This window comes from Coffea eugenioides, chromosome 2 (assembly GCF_003713205.1).
Source record: "Coffea eugenioides isolate CCC68of chromosome 2, Ceug_1.0, whole genome shotgun sequence".
Taxonomy (NCBI): Eukaryota; Viridiplantae; Streptophyta; class Magnoliopsida; order Gentianales; family Rubiaceae; genus Coffea; species Coffea eugenioides.
The window spans coordinates 77,961,261-77,978,190 of NC_040036.1; the positions used below are offsets into that span (position 1 = coordinate 77,961,261).

Genomic DNA, 16,930 nt, shown 5'->3' on the forward strand with positions numbered 1-16,930 from the left:
TTTTTTTTTAAAAAACACCGACCAACGACAAATACATATAAATACCGGCCCGACGGTGTAAATTCATAAGATATCTCTGACGCCCTAAAACGGTCACATCCGTCAGGCCCCTATACCAGCCCACTCAGACCCTCCTCTTAAAAAGCAGTTCTCAATTTTCTCCCTCTTCTTCTCCGATCAACGGCGAAGCGAAAGTTTCCCCAATTTCTTCCATAAAATTCACAAGATTTGTGTACAATTCTTCTCCATTTCCCGCAAAAAGAAAAACAAAATCGAAATCATTCCAACGCCCGGCGTTGAATTCACTCCTTCGGGACTGCAAAATCTGTGGCTCTTTTATTTGCCCACAATTTTGCTTAGTTGCTGAAAAACCCTACCTTCAATAGATCGATATAGTTTCGCAGTTTTTGTATATATCTCTTGGTTTTTAGGAATTTTAGTTTCACGAATTTGACCGAATCGGTTAGGGTTTGGATTCCGAACATTTTCCGGGATGTATCCGCGAGCAAGGTATCCACCGGGGATCGGTGGGCCAGGCGCAGGTAGAGGTGGTGGGAATATGAACCCGAACGCGAGCCCTAATTTTCAACCTAGAAATCCGCAGCAGTACTTGCCGAGGAATCCAATGCAGTTTCAGAATCAACCACCGCCGCAGCAGCAACAGCAATGGCTCCGTAGAACACAGTTAGGTAGCGATTCCGCTGTAGAGGAGGTCGAGAAAACCATACAGTCTGAAGCCGTAGACTCGAGGTATGGTTTATTTTTTATAAGTTCAAAAATTTTTATGTTCTTTGAGTTTTGTTATTATTTTCTCGCATTTTTTTGCTTCATTTTTTTCCTTTTGTATTTCTTCTTGGTCATGGTGAATAAAATCAAAGTTGACTTTTGGAATTTTGGTATTACGGATCTAAAATGCAAGGTTTGTTGTTTGAGAGTGTGTTGACTTTGGGGGTCAGTAGAGGTGAGATATTAAGTTTGTGATACTAGTAGTCTTTGTTGGTTCAAATCTACTGCCCAATTATTGTTTAATACCCTGTACGTATCGTGTAAGGGAAATTAATTGTAGGGCGTAGGGTGAATGCATTTGTCTCAGAGTCTTGGGGGGAATGTCAAGATGGGTATGCACGTTTCTTGATTTTTACATTGTGGAAGTGGAAGTGAATGTGTGTTACTATGTTTCAGTATTGATCTTAAATAAAGTTCGTCTAATAACTGTTCATCTATGCTTTCGAGTTTTGACTTTTGGTCATTGGACTTTTCTGCTCTTGTTATTTTAGCCTTTTCTGTTAGTGTGTAATTTGAACTATTTTTGTGCATTTTTTAGTTCCCAAGATTGGAAGGCAAAGCTAAAGATACCACCAGCAGACACTCGGTACAAAACAGAGGTAAGATTGTGCCAACATGACTGTGCTTTTAATTCCATTAGTATGTGTATTCTATTCAATAGGATTTTTATGGGACTCATGCGTAGCACCTTTAATTTGCATAATTCATTTCATTTCATTCATGTCTCCCATATATGTTCTTGTGCTGTCAGCAGGTAGGAACTCCTATGTGTTTTATTCATTTTCTTCTGTGATCAATCTAGTATCTCTGGCCTGGTCCAAGGGAAAACCAGTTTGTTTGTTTTTTGGTCTCTTGCTAGAGGTTCAGTATTTCACGGGCATTAGATACATTTGTTTATGCCCCAGGGGCAAAGGGTTTGTTGGGATTTCTAAAACCTTTTGACAGGTTTTGCAAATATGCCTTTTATTGTTAATGACAAGAAATCCTTGTTGGCTGGTTAACTATGTCTTGTTCTGGCAAGGTTCAGAAAATCAGATCTCTCTCTCTCTCTCTCTCTTTCAGAGTTAAAAGTTAGTTTGAAAGTGTTTCTGTGCAAAAAGAACGTTCTGAAGAAGAGTAGGATTGATGAATTTATGAAGGGGTTTGAAATTTGTATCCTAAAGTTGTTGAGTTGATAAATTTATGAAGGGGTCCAAAATTTGTTAATTAATTGTGTTTCTTTTTAGGTGCCTTCATGAGAGGCAAACTTGTGGTTCAACTTAAATACAGAATTATGGAGCCTTTTTTCTTAATTTATTTAAGGTGCTCTATGTTCTCGCAGCCCTTTTATTTTCAGTTTATTTTGTACCTGCTAAGGTTTTTGTGAATAGAAAACTCTTGGGAATACTTTGTTAAACCATCTGATTACTTTTGTTGGAAATCACTGCATTCTAGATACATGCTTGGTTTTTTCAGGCTTAGTAGGCCTTGCTTTAAAGATATGTTGATCTATTGTATGTACCCTGACCTGTTTTCTTGCTGTTCGCATAACAGGATGTGACGGCCACCAAGGGAAATGAATTTGAGGACTACTTTCTGAAGCGTGAGTTGCTAATGGGAATATATGAAAAAGGTTTTGAAAGGCCATCTCCAATCCAGGAGGAGAGTATTCCAATTGCGCTGACTGGAAGTGATATATTGGCTAGAGCTAAAAATGGGACGGGAAAAACTGCTGCTTTTTGCATCCCTGCCTTAGAAAAGATTGATCAAGATAGCAACATTATTCAAGGTTATCTTTCAACCATTTTATTATGTTTCTTGTATTTTCTCCTTTATTGAAGTCAGTTATGATTGTCGTCACATAGTATGTTCTCCTTCAAGATCATTTACCTTGTGGTTTTAGGAAGTTGTGGACCTAAATACACTAGAGTGGAATTTGTTTCATTGGGAGGGCTTTGAGGTGTGGGCCAATAACTTTCTCTGAATAGTAGTCAGTTTCTCTGTGCATCATAGGCAATGAAATCTTTTGAAACTTTGGGAAATTCTTCTGCCATGGTGTATGATAACTTGGTCTAGCTGGCCACATGCCATATTGTGTTTACAGTAATTGTTTTTGGGATGGGATCCCATCTTGTGATATTACTTTCTAGTCTATGTGATGGCATATGATTAAAAGCTAGGAACTAACATTAGCATTGCAGGAGAAATTCAATGAAGAAAGAATTAAAATAATAAAATTAAAGTTATATTAGTTTGATTATAAGAAAGTCAATTGATACTATTAGCTACAAGACAATTTACTTTGTTTTGTTACATATTCTACTTGGCACTAGAGCATTACATCATCAAGTTATTAACTTTTACGAGGTATGATCCTGTCTCACTATCCCAGAATGTCTCTTTTATTAGGACTGCCTTTGTGGAGTTGCCACTGAGCTGTCCATGTTTGTGATGTTACTTTTTCTAGTATGGTTCTTCGAGGAGTTGCTTGCTTCAGTTCTTGAATTGCTCTGACTGATGTATCATTTCTGCAGTTGTTATTCTTGTTCCAACTCGGGAATTGGCTCTTCAGACATCCCAAGTGTGTAAAGAACTTGGAAAGCACTTAAACATTGAAGTCATGGTTACCACCGGGGGAACCAGTTTGAAAGATGACATAATGCGTCTATATCAACCAGTTCATTTGCTTGTTGGAACTCCGGGAAGAATCCTGGATCTTTCTAAGAAGGGCGTATGTATTTTGAAAGATTGTGCGATGCTTATTATGGATGAGGTCTGGTACAGCGTCTTTCTATTATCTTCTCCTATTGCTGTCCGTGCTTCTTGTGTGGTCGTCTGTGTTATGCTTGCTCGAGAAGCCTGAGTAATTAAAAGTAGGGCGAAATGTGAAAAGGTTGATTGCATTTTGAAGTTTTACTTGTAGCTAGGATTTTTTTTAACTTCTGCCTGGGTTCCCTATTTGTTTTTTCTCTTCTGCCTGTTTCTGTCACAGATTCACTTGTGCTTATATACTGTCCTTCTGTGAATCATGTGCTCTCTGTCTTTCCCATTTTTTTGGCTCAAGAGGAGGGAGGTTGATGCTAGCTAGAAGGATTCTTCTTCTTTCATTTTTTTTTAAAATATGTCACCATATTGAAAGTTATAAAAGATTGCTTTTTATTTTTCAAAATTAAGCACCTGGAGTTTTGTTAATATAACCTTTCCAGTTTTACAGTATATGCAGCCCGACAGCTCCAAATGCTAAATATTTCTTGCTGCATATTATAAGTTTGCAATAGCTCTAAACTAATAAAATTTTTTTGAATTGTTATATGACTTAAACTATGAGTTGCGTTTGTTGAAACCAAAAAGCTTTACTACATGATTTATAACAAGAAGATTATTAGATTGGTCTTCTTATTGTTAATTAATTTGTGGCATTCTGAACTTCTTATTTGTCAATGGCAATACTATAGTTATTTTCTTTTGATTGCGTTTGATTTGATTTCTTTCAGGCAGACAAGCTTTTGTCTCCAGAATTTCAACCCTCTATAGAGCAGCTGATTCGCTTTTTGCCTGGGAATAGGCAGATTTTGATGTTTTCTGCTACTTTTCCTGTCACCGTAAAGGATTTCAAAGACAGATATTTGAAGAAACCCTATGTAATAAACCTTATGGATGAGCTTACACTTAAGGGTATAACACAGTATTATGCTTTTGTTGAAGAAAGACAGAAAGTACACTGCCTCAATACACTCTTCTCAAAGGTTTGTCCTTTTTCTAATGTGTCCATAATTTGATATTTTCTTTGAACAGTTGACATAGTCATACTCTGTCTACAGCTTCAAATCAACCAATCAATCATCTTCTGCAATTCAGTCAATCGGGTGGAACTTTTGGCCAAGAAAATTACAGAGCTTGGCTATTCTTGCTTCTATATTCACGCAAAGATGCTTCAAGATCATCGCAATAGAGTATTTCACGACTTTCGTAATGGTGCATGCAGGAATCTTGTCTGCACAGGTATCTTTCTTGGTCCTGTTATTTTTGTGGCTTAAGTTTCTGCCCTTCCATCAGTTATTTGTGCTCATTGGTTGCTTTTTACTCACTTTAGTTTCCGTCTTGTGCTATGTCCAAGATTTGGTTAATTTTTCTTTCTTTTTTCCACATATTGTGCCTGCAGATCTGTTTACTAGAGGTATTGATATACAGGCAGTCAATGTTGTCATCAATTTTGATTTTCCGAAGAACTCAGAAACATACCTGCACAGGGTAGGTTGATGTAGGTTGGACATATATTCAAGGTCAACTGCTGATAGAGCTTAATCCTATTCTATAATCTCATGATTTTTTATTTAATAGGTTGGTCGATCTGGAAGGTTTGGACATCTTGGATTAGCTGTGAATCTGATCACTTATGAGGACCGCTTCAATTTGTATGGGTCATCTGATTTTAAATTTCTTAAAGAAGGTTACAGTAGGTGTTCATTTTTGTATTTTTTTACTCTTGCAGCATTAACTTAGTTTATTATACTTGGATTTTACAGGTACAGGATTGAGCAAGAACTGGGGACTGAGATCAAGCAAATCCCTCCCCATATAGATCAGGCGATATATTGCCGGTGATCTATGGTAATGGCACTTCCGTAGTTCCATTTGGCACATAGTGGTGCTAACAGTGAGTCACTGTCAACTTCCCTCAGTTTTTCGTTTTGTTTTTGGGTGTCTGCTACTACTTGTGCTGGCATCCTTTGAGTGTCCAGAAGTCTGGCGGTTGGCATTTTTGAATTCTTTGAACTGTTTATGTAATATGAACATAATTGCATACTGTACTTGCATTGTCACTACCACTGCTTCTTGCATTATCAGGACCTTTTTTTGTTTTTGTTTTTTTTTTTTTTGGGGAATAGCCTGGTTAACTTGATAACAGAACTTATAATAGCCTTCTTGCTTTTCTATTGTTTGATCTTTCTTTTTCCACCTGGAGTAGCTTTTGAAATGGGAAATATTGCTGCTTAGAAACACTATATGCATGTTGGAACAAGGAAACCTGTAAATGGGGTTTGAGCATCCATCATATTATTGCCACTAGTAGTTATGAGTATAAATGGTGGTCGGAATAGGAAAAGTGTAGGTTACTTCTATAAAAGAATTTTTAGGGGGCTTTTATGTTCTATGGTTATGTGGAATCTGGGATATGATTAAGAATACAATTTGCTTTTGTTTGCCTTGAAATATCAAGGCAGATGATATTTGTGTCTGATTAATGTATGGGTCATGAGAGTACACTTGTTAGTACTGTATGATTGTTATATTATTTTTGCCATTGCAATTGAGATCAATTAGTGCTGTACTGGTTTTTTGAAATTTGGCGATCCGATAGTGAAAAGTATGATAATTTTGGCCACTGCATTTCTCTTTCTTGTTATTGTGAGTCTCTTTTAATATATGCTTAATCTGACTCCTTGTGGTGGTTAATGCTGCTGCAGAAGTATTTGGCTGCATTGTTTGCTGAGCTGAATGATTTAGCAATCAATAGGAGACTGATGTGCTGTGTAAACTTGAGGCCTTATCGTGTGAGAACTTGTGGTTGGTTCTCCATGCAGAAAAACCTGGAGTTAGCTTAAACCTTGGGCCCTTTAATGCCGTTATATTTGACGAGGATTTGAAGAAATTTAGAGTCGTATATAGTGTTACCAGATAGATGCCGGATTCTCTCTTCAGTTGGCCTCTCATATCTGTTGGGTTCACTAAGCATTTGCTCTTGGATTGACGTGGCATTGTAGTTTCTGTATTTTTTTTTTAATGCATATGTACTTAAAATCTTCTAGAACTAGGTTCTTGGTAGCGTTCTCTATGTGTTGTGGAACTCTGCCGTGCAGAATTTAACCAATGGAATGTGTTTTGATTCTAATCCTTCCCTTAATTGCATCATGACAAATCAGATGGTGTGGACCCTTTTTGACCGTGTCATGCTCACTGGAGTTTTGCTCCGGACCGAAGCCGCTGGTGTCTGGGATCGAGGATAAGGGGTTTGAGGATTTCTGTATGGTGTAACTTTGTCCTACATCTAGAGTGCTCTCTCTCTCTCTCTTGCCGGAAAAAAAAAAGCGACATGAAGATGAAGATGTAGGTTGCGGATGTGGACTAATTAATATAGGCGACAAATAACTGCTTGTTAGTTTTAAGTGGACTGCTAAATATAGAAGTTCATTTGGAATTTTTCCTGAAAAGAAAACTCTCTGTGGATTCTGTCTAATCTAAATGAGTAGGCGTATTTCGTCCGACTTCCAATCCCCTCTACCTCTTCGTTGCTTTTGGAACGATTCAAGGGCATGGTCTGAAGCTCTGGAGGCATGAAGAAAATTGTAGTTAAAAGGAGTTGATGAAGGAACAGAGAGAAGATGAAGAAGACAGCATTCAACAGTAATGGGCTCTGCGAATCCAGTTTAAAGTTGATTCTTTCCATACATATCGAAAGTTCGGGAGTTTCTTGTTGGAAGCTTGACTACGACTTATATCCATGTCTAACGTTCACGTTGCTACAAGTGTTAGACGTAAACTGGAAACTTTCAATTGTCTGTGGAGAGCAGCCACTAGCTAGTTAAGGCAAATTCTTCGAGTGTTAAAAAGAATTTTCGTCTGGCACGGTCGAAGGGTGTAGTGAATCGAAGAATGAACACCTTTTTAAGTATAAATAAAAGCTGTACTCTGAGGGTGAGTTGCATATGTGAGACTGCTGGGGGGAGGCTAATTGATTTTCGTCAATGTCGAGTTCCGCGCTATAGTAAGACTCATCTTCGGCATGGCTGTACTAACCAAATAGAATTAAAGTTAAATTTAATTGTTACAGCTTGACTAGTGTTCCCCAACTTCATCATAGGATTAAAAGAAGTGAAGTACAAAACAGTGAACCACCGGCGTTTGGACCGGTAGTTACCACTAATGCATTAAAATTTGGTGGCGTGGCAGGCAAGCGTTAATTTACCACATTAAAAGTGGCTTTGCTTAAAAAATAAGGTGAATACGTAGTGCAGTTGTTTGGTCCGATGGATATTCAGTCCTTTCCGTATTATTCTTGAATCTTTTCGGGCTCTCTTCTCCTCCCAGCGTAGCGTAGGATAGAATAATCTATTCTATCGATTAAAAAAAAAAAAAAGTACAAAACAGTATGCCCAAAAGAGGTACGGGAACTTTTAAAAAAAAAAAAACAAAAAAAAAGGGAACTGTTTGAAAAGGAAAATGGGGATGAAAAGTTATACGGAGGAGGACCATCGGCCTGATTGATGAACAGAAAGTCGTGGCTCTGGGATGTGGAGTAAAAATGACCTATAGGGAGGAGGCAGACAGGCAGAGAGACTGTGGCACCGGTCTTTGACTGCATTGATGTCACTTACGTTTTGAAGGTGGAAGTCTTTAGTCCACCCTCCCTCTTCTCTTCTTGCCGTCTCTTCTCCTTCAAATGATGGCACTGGAGAGAGTTAGAAAGCACATGCAACATTTTTGCAATCCACGCAACGCAAGAGTACTATCCATAATACATACATGGGGTATGGGAATGGGAAAACCATAATACTATTACTATTTGATAAATATAAGACTTGTCAACATTTGAGACGTCAAATATATGGTCCCCTCATTTATGATCCTACTGCATTTGGTGTATCAATCCGTACTCCCTCCTCTGTGTGACTCCATTAATGCCCCTCCTCTGTGTGCTTTCTTTGGCCCCTCCTCCATCACCCTACACATGTGCATTCCTTATTCATGTTCATATCAATCCTAGCTGCAAATAAAAATCAAATAAAAGATGCCAGGACCGGGAGGAGTAGAATTCAGCTTCCGATTCATCTCATAAATATGGTTCCATGTCCTTTCACTTTGATATCAATCTGGCATTAAATGCCTTTCACTTCATCCCTCCCTCCCTCCCTGCTTGCATTTCTTCTGCCTAGCTACGCATTTAATAATACCTCTTTCTGATCAATTCTCCCCACACACATTCACACACTACTTGTCGTTGCTGCTATGTGCAGGATGGCCCAACTTGTTGGTGGAGTATATTGGTGAAACTATTCAAGTCTTTTTTTTTTTTACCATTCGCACAGCGGAAGTTAGGCAAAAACAACCCCAAAACTTGAGATGAAGAATTAATGTAGTGCTAGTAAATAAAAGAGATTCTCAGACTAAAGAGAAGACGGAGCACTCATTTATTGTAGAATCAAACATTCATTCAATTTTATACTGCTGACCTCTTAGTATGCAATTCAAGTCTACCCCACCACCACTTCCCCCTTATTTCTCTGCATGCATATGTGCTTGGAGGAATACTATTGATGAATTTGCAGATAAATCTTATCATTGTATTAAATGCGACCACAGCCGGCTTTGAACTCGCTGAGCTCTCCCTCTTTTTCAGCTGTAGCTACAGTTTTAGCATGATCTACTGTGTGTGTGTGTTTATGTAGGAGAGGTCTTTTCACTTTCCTTCTCTTCTTTCGTGTAGCATTCATTCACTTCTTCCTCATCCCATGGTTTATTTTTTTATGCACCAAAGCTTGAGCTTTTGATCTTGTGCTCCGCTGCTGATCGTTCCTTCATTCATTCGAGAAGATCAGAAACTCAAGGGCGCAGAGTCATAAGAGAAAGATTTGATCAGGAAGAATAAAGTACAGAAGTAAAGTATGGGGAGAGCACCCTGTTGTGATAAGAAGATGGGGCTGAAGAAAGGGCCATGGACTCCGGAGGAAGATGAGAAGCTTATCGAGTACATCAATAAGAATGGTCATGGCAGCTGGCGCTCTCTTCCCAGGAATGCAGGTCAATTTACCTTGCACCTGAGCCATTTGCTATACTAACACGAGGAGTTACTGCTACCATTTTTTCAGCTTTTTCATTCTGTGGTTTGCCTGCTCAATGCTTGAAATGATAGGAAAAAGCAACCCCTAAAGGAAAGCGGGGAAAATGCACTCTCCGGATCACATGTAAACAGATTATTAACTAGCTACTGTACCGTATTAATTCTGGCTAATTAGTTCGAACTTGTAATTGTCCCCACAATCAATTGTGTCAAGCTCTTAAAGTCACAACCTTTTTGATACCTTATTTGTCGTACTTAATGCTAATGAAGTTCGTTGTCTTTAATGTTGTAGGTCAAAAAAACTTCATTGTCGTTTGACAAGAAACTATGTCCAATACTTCATTTTTGAATTCCTAAATATTGAAAGACAGAGATAACTAGCTTTGTGCTTTAGCTGGTATGAAAAAAGAAAAAATGACTTTCTTTTCGGTGATACTGATGAATGGCACTTGCCATTTGGTAAGCCTTAGCATGAACCCCAGAGTTGTTATTCTTTTCGTATTTCCTTTCTGTTGCTGAATAGGAGCATTGTTTCAGCTTCTTTGATATCTCAAGAACTAAATTTGTGCATGTGCCTTGTCATTGGTGAATATCTACTCATTCATCCCTATTATATTTTCATAATTTCTTGGTTTATTTGAAATTAGCCTCTGGTTGTTCCTTTGTGCTGAGGATGCATCTCAGTTTGTTGGTTACAAATCTTGTCCTTTCTGTTAGCGAGGATTGTGAAATTTTGTGTATTCCTCCTAAGGTCTTCTCCGTTGCGGCAAGAGTTGCCGGTTGCGGTGGACAAACTATCTTCGGCCAGACATCAAGCGTGGCCCCTTTAGCCCCGATGAGGAGAAGCTTGTCATACAGTTACATGGCATCCTTGGCAATAGGTTCGCTTCATGTTTGATCTCACAAAATCTCTACATATGCTCTTATTAATGCTGGTCGTATAGGATGTCTTCTGTGTTATTCTCGTTTTGCAATTGTGGGAGATTTCATGGCATCTCAAAAGCAATAACTTTTGTGTTCTACTAATGAGATGAAGAATTGCCAGCCAAAAGGAACAGAGAATCTTGATATTTTTGGGGCCTCCTGCTTCATGTCTCAAAAAGCAGTGATCTTGATGACAAACTGAAAACAAGAGATTGTTAGGATATATTTACTATAAGCTGGTTTTCAATTAGCAAAGTTTTCATTCTGGTCAGCTCAGGTTCGTTAGGATGTCAGCAGCGTACAATGTGAAGTTTTTCTCAAATCTTTCAAGTCAATAACCTTGTCAAAACAAGAATAACCTTGTCTGTTAATTGTTTTAAAAACATCTGGTGATTATAGTCATTCAAGGATCCTTGTTGTCTGTCTTTAGGTGGGCTGCCATTGCTTCTCAATTACCCGGGCGGACAGACAATGAGATCAAGAACTTGTGGAATACCCATCTAAAGAAGCGCCTAATTTGCCTTGGCATTGATCCTCAGACTCACGAGCCCTGTTCTAATCTAAGTGGCCTGCTGCAAAGACTTCCTGCATCCCCTTCCACCCGTCACATGGCACAATGGGAGAGTGCAAGGCTCGAAGCTGAGGCACGCCTTTCAAAGGAGTCGCTGCTCTTCGTACCATCATCCACAGGGAAGTCTGATTCTGACCATATATTACGAATATGGAATTCTGAGGTAGGAGAAGCATTTCGCAATTTCAATAAAAGTCAGAAAATAGCATGTGAAAGTTCAATTTCTCAAGCATCTTCATCGACTAAGTGTGGATCAGCAGCTTCAGGCACCATAGCAGAAAGAAGCCTGTGCTTAGCTGGTCCCTCGGTTGCTGGAGTAAACCAAATTGAAGATACAAAATGCCAGAGTAGCAGGTCAGCTTTTGAAGATATTCCTCCTCGATCAGATTCTGCTAGCTCAAATGACTTGGAGGATTCATCTGAATCAACGTTACAGCTGCTTCTGGATTTCCCTGGCACCAATGACATGAGCTTCTTAGCAACCACTGATGACTACATGATGTATTCTGCCAATAATGAGTTAAACCTCCTTTAGTTAGTTACTGTCTTTTTCTAAGACTGCAGATTGGTATTCCTGGATTTTCGGTTGGTTTCAGACCTCTGTACTTAACGTTTGAGCTGGTTTCTTTTAGCATCTCCAGCTGTGAAAGCAGGGTACAAGCCACCATATGTATGGTATTTTAGGCTTCGTGGCACGGCCAACTGATGCAGGGATATTGCGAAGAGTTGCATATCCCGTTTATAACAGCAAACGGAACGTAGTAGGCTTTATTTAGTATATATGGTAAACAACTACTGATCTGTGTGCAAATATGATTTTAGCTGCAAAAATTGCCTGTTGTAACTGTCTCACTTGGTTGATTGTGCCTTTTGTGCAAGACTTTCATTTTCGGGGTTCAAAATAACTTGGTGTGCATCCATCAGAAGTGTGATCTGACATGTCTGTTGCAGAAAACTTTCAGCATACACCCATCACTTTGTAGTAGCATAAGCTTTTATGGCTCTACACAATCGGATGCACGAGATTATTGTCAGCTTGAACCTTGCAAAGCATATTTAAAACCGTGAAGACTAGAATTCCACATGAATATTGGATTTTGTGTAGGAATGGCAATTGGAGTGGGTGCTTGCAGGAGGAGGCTAGTGGGGCGGGGAGATTTTTTCTCCTCTCCCCCCGTTTAGTTTAGAAACGGGGCGGTATTCTCGCACTCCATCTCCACCAGCTACCCGTTAAAAAAATGTGTGTGTGTGTATAATTATATATATATATTATTTAATTAGTTACAAATTTATAATAATGACATTATTAGTTATATGTTTTATATAATATATATTAGTATATATAATATAATTGATATTATCGATTATATTAATAATTATACATGTCTACTAATAGAATATCAATTATATTAATAATTATACATGTCTACTAATAAAAATTATTAATTTGTTATACTAAATTTCTAATTACACTTAACATAATAATATTTTTTTTCAAAAAAAAAACACAATAATGACTTAACGATTGTATTTATATCAAAAGTGAAAATTTGACTATTTTAGTTATATTTGTTCATCATGTTGAATTGCATTCAAGTAACTTTTGTTTGATTATTTTTATAGATTTCAATTATGAAATTATAATGAATAATAACTTGGTGATACGTTGATATTTTAATACTCGATTATTTACTAAAGTTTGACTATAATGAAATTATACAATAAATTTTTATTAACTCCACCAATGCCCCCTACGGGAGAAGCGAAGCGAGATGAGGGGAACGAGGGGAATTAGTGGGCAGCGGGGTGGAGTTCCTAATTCTGTGTGTTAACCGTTAAAATCTATTTATTAATGACTCTGTTGTCAGCAATGAAAACAACCTTAAACTGGTAAATGCTTCGGTTCCACCGGACAGGCAGAGCTTGTCCATAAATTCAAACAAGAAATACTAACAGAAATGCCTGCTAGATGTCGATGCAAGAAATACCATAAAGCACATATTCTGCAAGGAAATCTTAGTTGTTGCTGCAAATACAAGCATCCAATCGAGGAGGAGACTTGCAGAAGCAGAATGTGTTCATGAACTGAGAGAATTACACAGTAGCAGAAATCGTAAACATAAGCCTTGCTTTCACAGGCTTTAAGCTCTTTTTCTATACAAACCACTTAAAAAAAAAAAACATGTGTCCTCGCATCCATAAACACGCAAGTACAACAACAAATAGACAAATTTACAAGGATAATGAAACTTGTTCTTCATGCTATATTAGAAGCCCGGAGAAGCTTAGCATCCAAAACACCCCACCTGTTTGGGAGCTTGATTAGTTGCACGGTATTTAGCAGACATCTCATCTGCTTTAAGGATTTCTTCACGACGCCTGGCTTCAACCATGGCTTTTTTCTCTTCCGCCTGCTTGTGAATCTCAGCAATCTTGTTTTTAATTGTTTCACCATAATCTGCTTTTTTCTTCTCCAGTTGTTCCTGCAGGTATCAGAACAATTAGCAACTGACAAAAAAAAAGGGCGAAGAATATTAATGTTTATCTTGGTTCAATTGCTGAATTAAATAGGTAACTTGAGAAGAAAGCACTTATTCTGCCTCTATAGTGATATTCTCTGGACTACAACATAACCGTGAATGTGATGAAGCAAAATCCACCCCCTTCAGCACACCAATGGCCACCAAATTCAGAAAAAAGGGAACAGAGGGAGCGAATACAACAATTTTCGGTTTACATGAATTATGGATACCCAAGAGGTCAAAGCATGGTTGTAATTGTTGAGGAAATAGTTGCAAGTCAGTTAAGTGGTATAAAGCAGATGGAAATGCTGTTTGGACCACCTTACAAGCCCAAACTTCCGCACATTCAACTGAAAATGTCTCATTTCTGAAGGCGCTAGTTTTTGAGAATGCCACTTATGTGCTGCCTGTTTACCTCAATTTTCTTCAATTTAGCTTCAATAGCTGCTTTCTTGGTATTTTCCCATGATGAAACTTCAGACAACTTCTTTTGAGCCCTGTACAATAATTTGAAAGGAATTACTAGTGATGTAGAAGTTGAAATCCTTGAGCAACAAGTACATCTGCCATAAATGGTAGATACAACCTCACAAAATGACAAGAATTTTATTTAGTAATGGTGAAGCAAAACAAGAGATGAAGAGCTACAAGTAAACATTTTCATTGTCTAAGTACATTAACAGTTTGGTTAGAGTACCATTCAAAATTCTTCAGAAGAACAACAGTGCTTCATCATGTTCAAAAACAAAATACAATGCAAATTAGAGGGTAGAAGCCAGTGACGTGCTTTCCCAGCATTTTCATCCTTGAATGCAATGTACCAACACTCTTTCCCTTGATGGTATGAAACAAAAAAAAAGGTAAAAGGATGAAAATTGAAGCTGCATACATGTAAATTTCGCAGCTATTTACTATAAGATCAAGAATCCAAAATAAAAGAATTGGTAAGTTCAGCCTTGTGGAAATGGAAAGTCAACGACACAAGTTGGTGAAACCTTACTTGTTTTCTGCTTTAGTTTTTTCGCTTTCCTCCCATGCCTTGATGAAGGACAATCTTTTCTCATTTTCAACCTCGGCAAGAGCAACATCTGGATGCGCCAACATGATTGTTCATTTAGTAGGGTTACACATGATGGAACATGAATCATACACGGGAATTTTCATAGCGTCAAATGTTCAGCTAAAAAATTAATTAAGAAGTCCTCATCATAACAGGCTTTTAGACAAATTCATTAACACCCTATATAATATAAGCACGCCAGACTTTGATCTCAGCATTTGGTTAGAGTAATTACTGGTGCTAGAAAGTTCTAGATGAACTTTTGGAACATACCCTTGTCAACAGATCCTTTGGGGCTCTTCTGCACTGAAGGCTCTGAAGCTTCTGGAGAATGAGAAAAAAAAAAAAGTCATGTCACTATGAATAAAATTTTAGTTCAAGGTACTGAGTATCCAATAAAATCAAAAACTTTCCGAAAGATCATAATAAACAACAAATGCGCATCTTGGTAGGAATTACATTTTTGTAGGAGAAGCAAAAATTCGTGATCATTTTCACAAGCCATGTCAGGTTACTGGTTTTCCTTAGTGGAATATTTAAGCGCATAATGCAGAAAGAAATTACCCTCTTTTTTTTTGGCAGAAAGAAATGAACTTCAAACGACTCTAGAACAGGAAAAGGATGATGAGATGATGATATAACGCACCAAGAAACTGCAGGTCATAACCTTGAGACTGCTAATCAACAATAAGAGAATGTGCAGCTACAGTAATTTGTCATACAGGTATGATATCCATGTCAAACACTAGAAAGCAAGCATAGAGAAATACATCATTTTTTACCGTAATACCTTTCTTGGGCTTAAACATGAATTCTCTAGGAACACTCCTCGTAGAACTTACAAGTATGTCCGAAAACTTTCCAGGTGGCTGCTCTTCGCAATACAACTAGTACTAGCGCGCCACGCAGAATAGATATATATATATATATATATCCCCCTAAAAGAGGTATTACTCCCAGTCCAACTAAAGATACTTTTCCTTCCTAAAAACGCCTCTTCAATTCTTAATTCTTTATACTCCATTTCTACAAAAAAAAAAAAAAAAAACCACCACCACCGCCAAGAAAAAATATGGCGTTATACTCTTCTCGAATTAGATCCCTATGATAAAATATAACCACCATCAAAAAAGCAAAGGCAACAAAGCTTAGCTTTTCTGAGGTGGAAAACTAAAATATATAAATAATCTTCGAAAAATGTACCAAAAAATAAACATCACCAGTTATTCCTATTCAAGCGTTCAAAGACAGCAACAATTTAAATAGCACAAGATTAGAAAATTTTACATATTCCAAGCATCGCATTAGCCCATGCCAATCAACAAGCATTAAAGCAAAAAAAAAAAAAAAGAAAGAACAAAAGATTTAACAGAGAAGGAAAAATAAATAGAAAAAGTGTTGAGACTACAAACTTTCGGCCTTCACAATAGCCTTCTCCTCAACGACGTCGTTAGGCGGAACTGCCGACGCCAGAGGCGGTTCAGCTGCCACCGGTGCAGCAGGTTCAACAGCCTTAGCAACGTCTACTTCCTCCGCCATTTTTCAAATCGCAAATTCTACTACCACTCTTTCTTTGTTGCTAGTTAGCTTTATAAATTTCCCAGAAAGGAAAAAAGCAAAAAAAAATAATAATAAAAATGGAAATCTCGTCACGCTCTCTGTCTATCAATCCCCAGATTCTTCTTCATCGACATCAACGTCAACTACACCTACTATATTTAGTAGTCCCGCAGCGTCACTCGAAATTACTACTACAACATGTTGCTTTGCTGTACAGAAGGCAGTGCTTGTGTGGTGTGCAGTGTTTGTAAGTTCCGCTGGTTAACTGGATCGTGACCGTTGATCATGATATGAGATGGGTTGTAGGTTTGTCCGATGGTGAAAATCTGTTTGAAGTTGTTTGGTGTAGCCAGATGGCGCAAGGGTTAGACGTAGGCTGTATGTTCCTCCATGCCGACAGGCGCGTAGCTAGTTAGTGTGTGTGAGACCGTGTGTGTTAGCGCTGCAAGCGAACAGATAGAGTCGAGTTTTTCAACTCCAAGTTGATTTTAAAAATATTAAATTCGTTAGTTTGTAAGTTAATTTAAATTTAATTATATTTTTTTATTTTAATAATAAAATTATATATATTTTTAATATTTATTAAAAAATTATTATTTTATTTATTTTTAAAAAATAAAAATAAAATTTTTTTATTTTTTAAAATTTGAATTCGAGTTCAAGTATGATATTTTGAACTAATTCAAGTT

At 37.7% G+C, this 16,930-nt stretch overlaps 3 protein-coding genes across 4 annotated transcripts; 2 read left to right on the plus strand and 1 right to left on the minus strand.

Moving 5' to 3' along the window:
• The first annotated feature begins 107 nt into the window (after positions 1-107).
• LOC113762868 (DEAD-box ATP-dependent RNA helicase 8) lies at positions 108-6,660 on the plus strand. The gene is made up of 10 exons (XM_027306489.1): positions 108-750; positions 1,325-1,385; positions 2,320-2,554; positions 3,300-3,538; positions 4,260-4,511; positions 4,587-4,767; positions 4,928-5,016; positions 5,107-5,180; positions 5,292-5,422; positions 6,234-6,660. Exons 1-9 carry the CDS (start codon positions 494-496, stop codon positions 5,368-5,370), a joined length of 1,467 nt encoding a protein of 488 aa, XP_027162290.1. The 5' UTR covers positions 108-493; the 3' UTR covers positions 5,371-5,422; positions 6,234-6,660.
• Positions 6,661-8,857: 2,197 nt separating this feature from the next.
• Positions 8,858-11,984, plus strand: LOC113762563 (transcription factor MYB41). 2 transcript variants are annotated; one of them, XM_027306067.1, is made up of 4 exons: positions 8,858-9,564; positions 10,356-10,485; positions 10,959-11,262; positions 11,360-11,449. In XM_027306067.1, exons 1-4 carry the CDS (start codon positions 9,429-9,431, stop codon positions 11,372-11,374), a joined length of 585 nt encoding a protein of 194 aa, XP_027161868.1. In that variant the 5' UTR covers positions 8,858-9,428; the 3' UTR covers positions 11,375-11,449. The 2 variants fall into 2 exon arrangements, with proteins under 2 accessions (XP_027161868.1, XP_027161867.1); XM_027306066.1 differs by having other exon boundaries at positions 10,959-11,984.
• A 1,085-nt stretch (positions 11,985-13,069) lies between these two features.
• On the minus strand, positions 13,070-16,398 carry LOC113762564 (remorin-like). The gene is made up of 5 exons (XM_027306068.1): positions 16,094-16,398; positions 14,955-15,005; positions 14,622-14,709; positions 14,037-14,118; positions 13,070-13,582 (listed from the first exon to the last, which is right to left on the minus strand). Exons 1-5 carry the CDS (start codon positions 16,218-16,220, stop codon positions 13,385-13,387), a joined length of 546 nt encoding a protein of 181 aa, XP_027161869.1. The 5' UTR covers positions 16,221-16,398; the 3' UTR covers positions 13,070-13,384.
• Positions 16,399-16,930: the final 532 nt, after the last annotated feature.

What these genes read in the sequence shown, in the direction of transcription:
- LOC113762868 (XM_027306489.1), top strand. Translation starts at nt 494, where the DNA reads ATGTATCCGCGAGCAAGGTATCCACCGGGGATCGGTGGGCCAGGCGCA. An exon ending in ACACTCGGTACAAAACAGAG is followed by an intron (nt 1,386 to 2,319) that starts GTAAGATTGTGC and finishes TTCGCATAACAG; the next exon opens with GATGTGACGGCCACCAAGGG. An exon ending in CAGAAACATACCTGCACAGG is followed by an intron (nt 5,017 to 5,106) that starts GTAGGTTGATGT and finishes TTTATTTAATAG; the next exon opens with GTTGGTCGATCTGGAAGGTT.
- LOC113762563 (XM_027306066.1), top strand. Translation starts at nt 9,429, where the DNA reads ATGGGGAGAGCACCCTGTTGTGATAAGAAGATGGGGCTGAAGAAAGGG. An exon ending in CTCTCTTCCCAGGAATGCAG is followed by an intron (nt 9,565 to 10,355) that starts GTCAATTTACCT and finishes ATTCCTCCTAAG; the next exon opens with GTCTTCTCCGTTGCGGCAAG. An exon ending in CATGGCATCCTTGGCAATAG is followed by an intron (nt 10,486 to 10,958) that starts GTTCGCTTCATG and finishes GTCTGTCTTTAG; the next exon opens with GTGGGCTGCCATTGCTTCTC.
- LOC113762564 (XM_027306068.1), bottom strand. Translation starts at nt 16,220, where the DNA reads ATGGCGGAGGAAGTAGACGTTGCTAAGGCTGTTGAACCTGCTGCACCG. An exon ending in AAAACTAAAGCAGAAAACAA is followed by an intron (nt 14,119 to 14,621) that starts GTAAGGTTTCAC and finishes ATTATTGTACAG; the next exon opens with GGCTCAAAAGAAGTTGTCTG. An exon ending in CTAAATTGAAGAAAATTGAG is followed by an intron (nt 13,583 to 14,036) that starts GTAAACAGGCAG and finishes TGATACCTGCAG; the next exon opens with GAACAACTGGAGAAGAAAAA.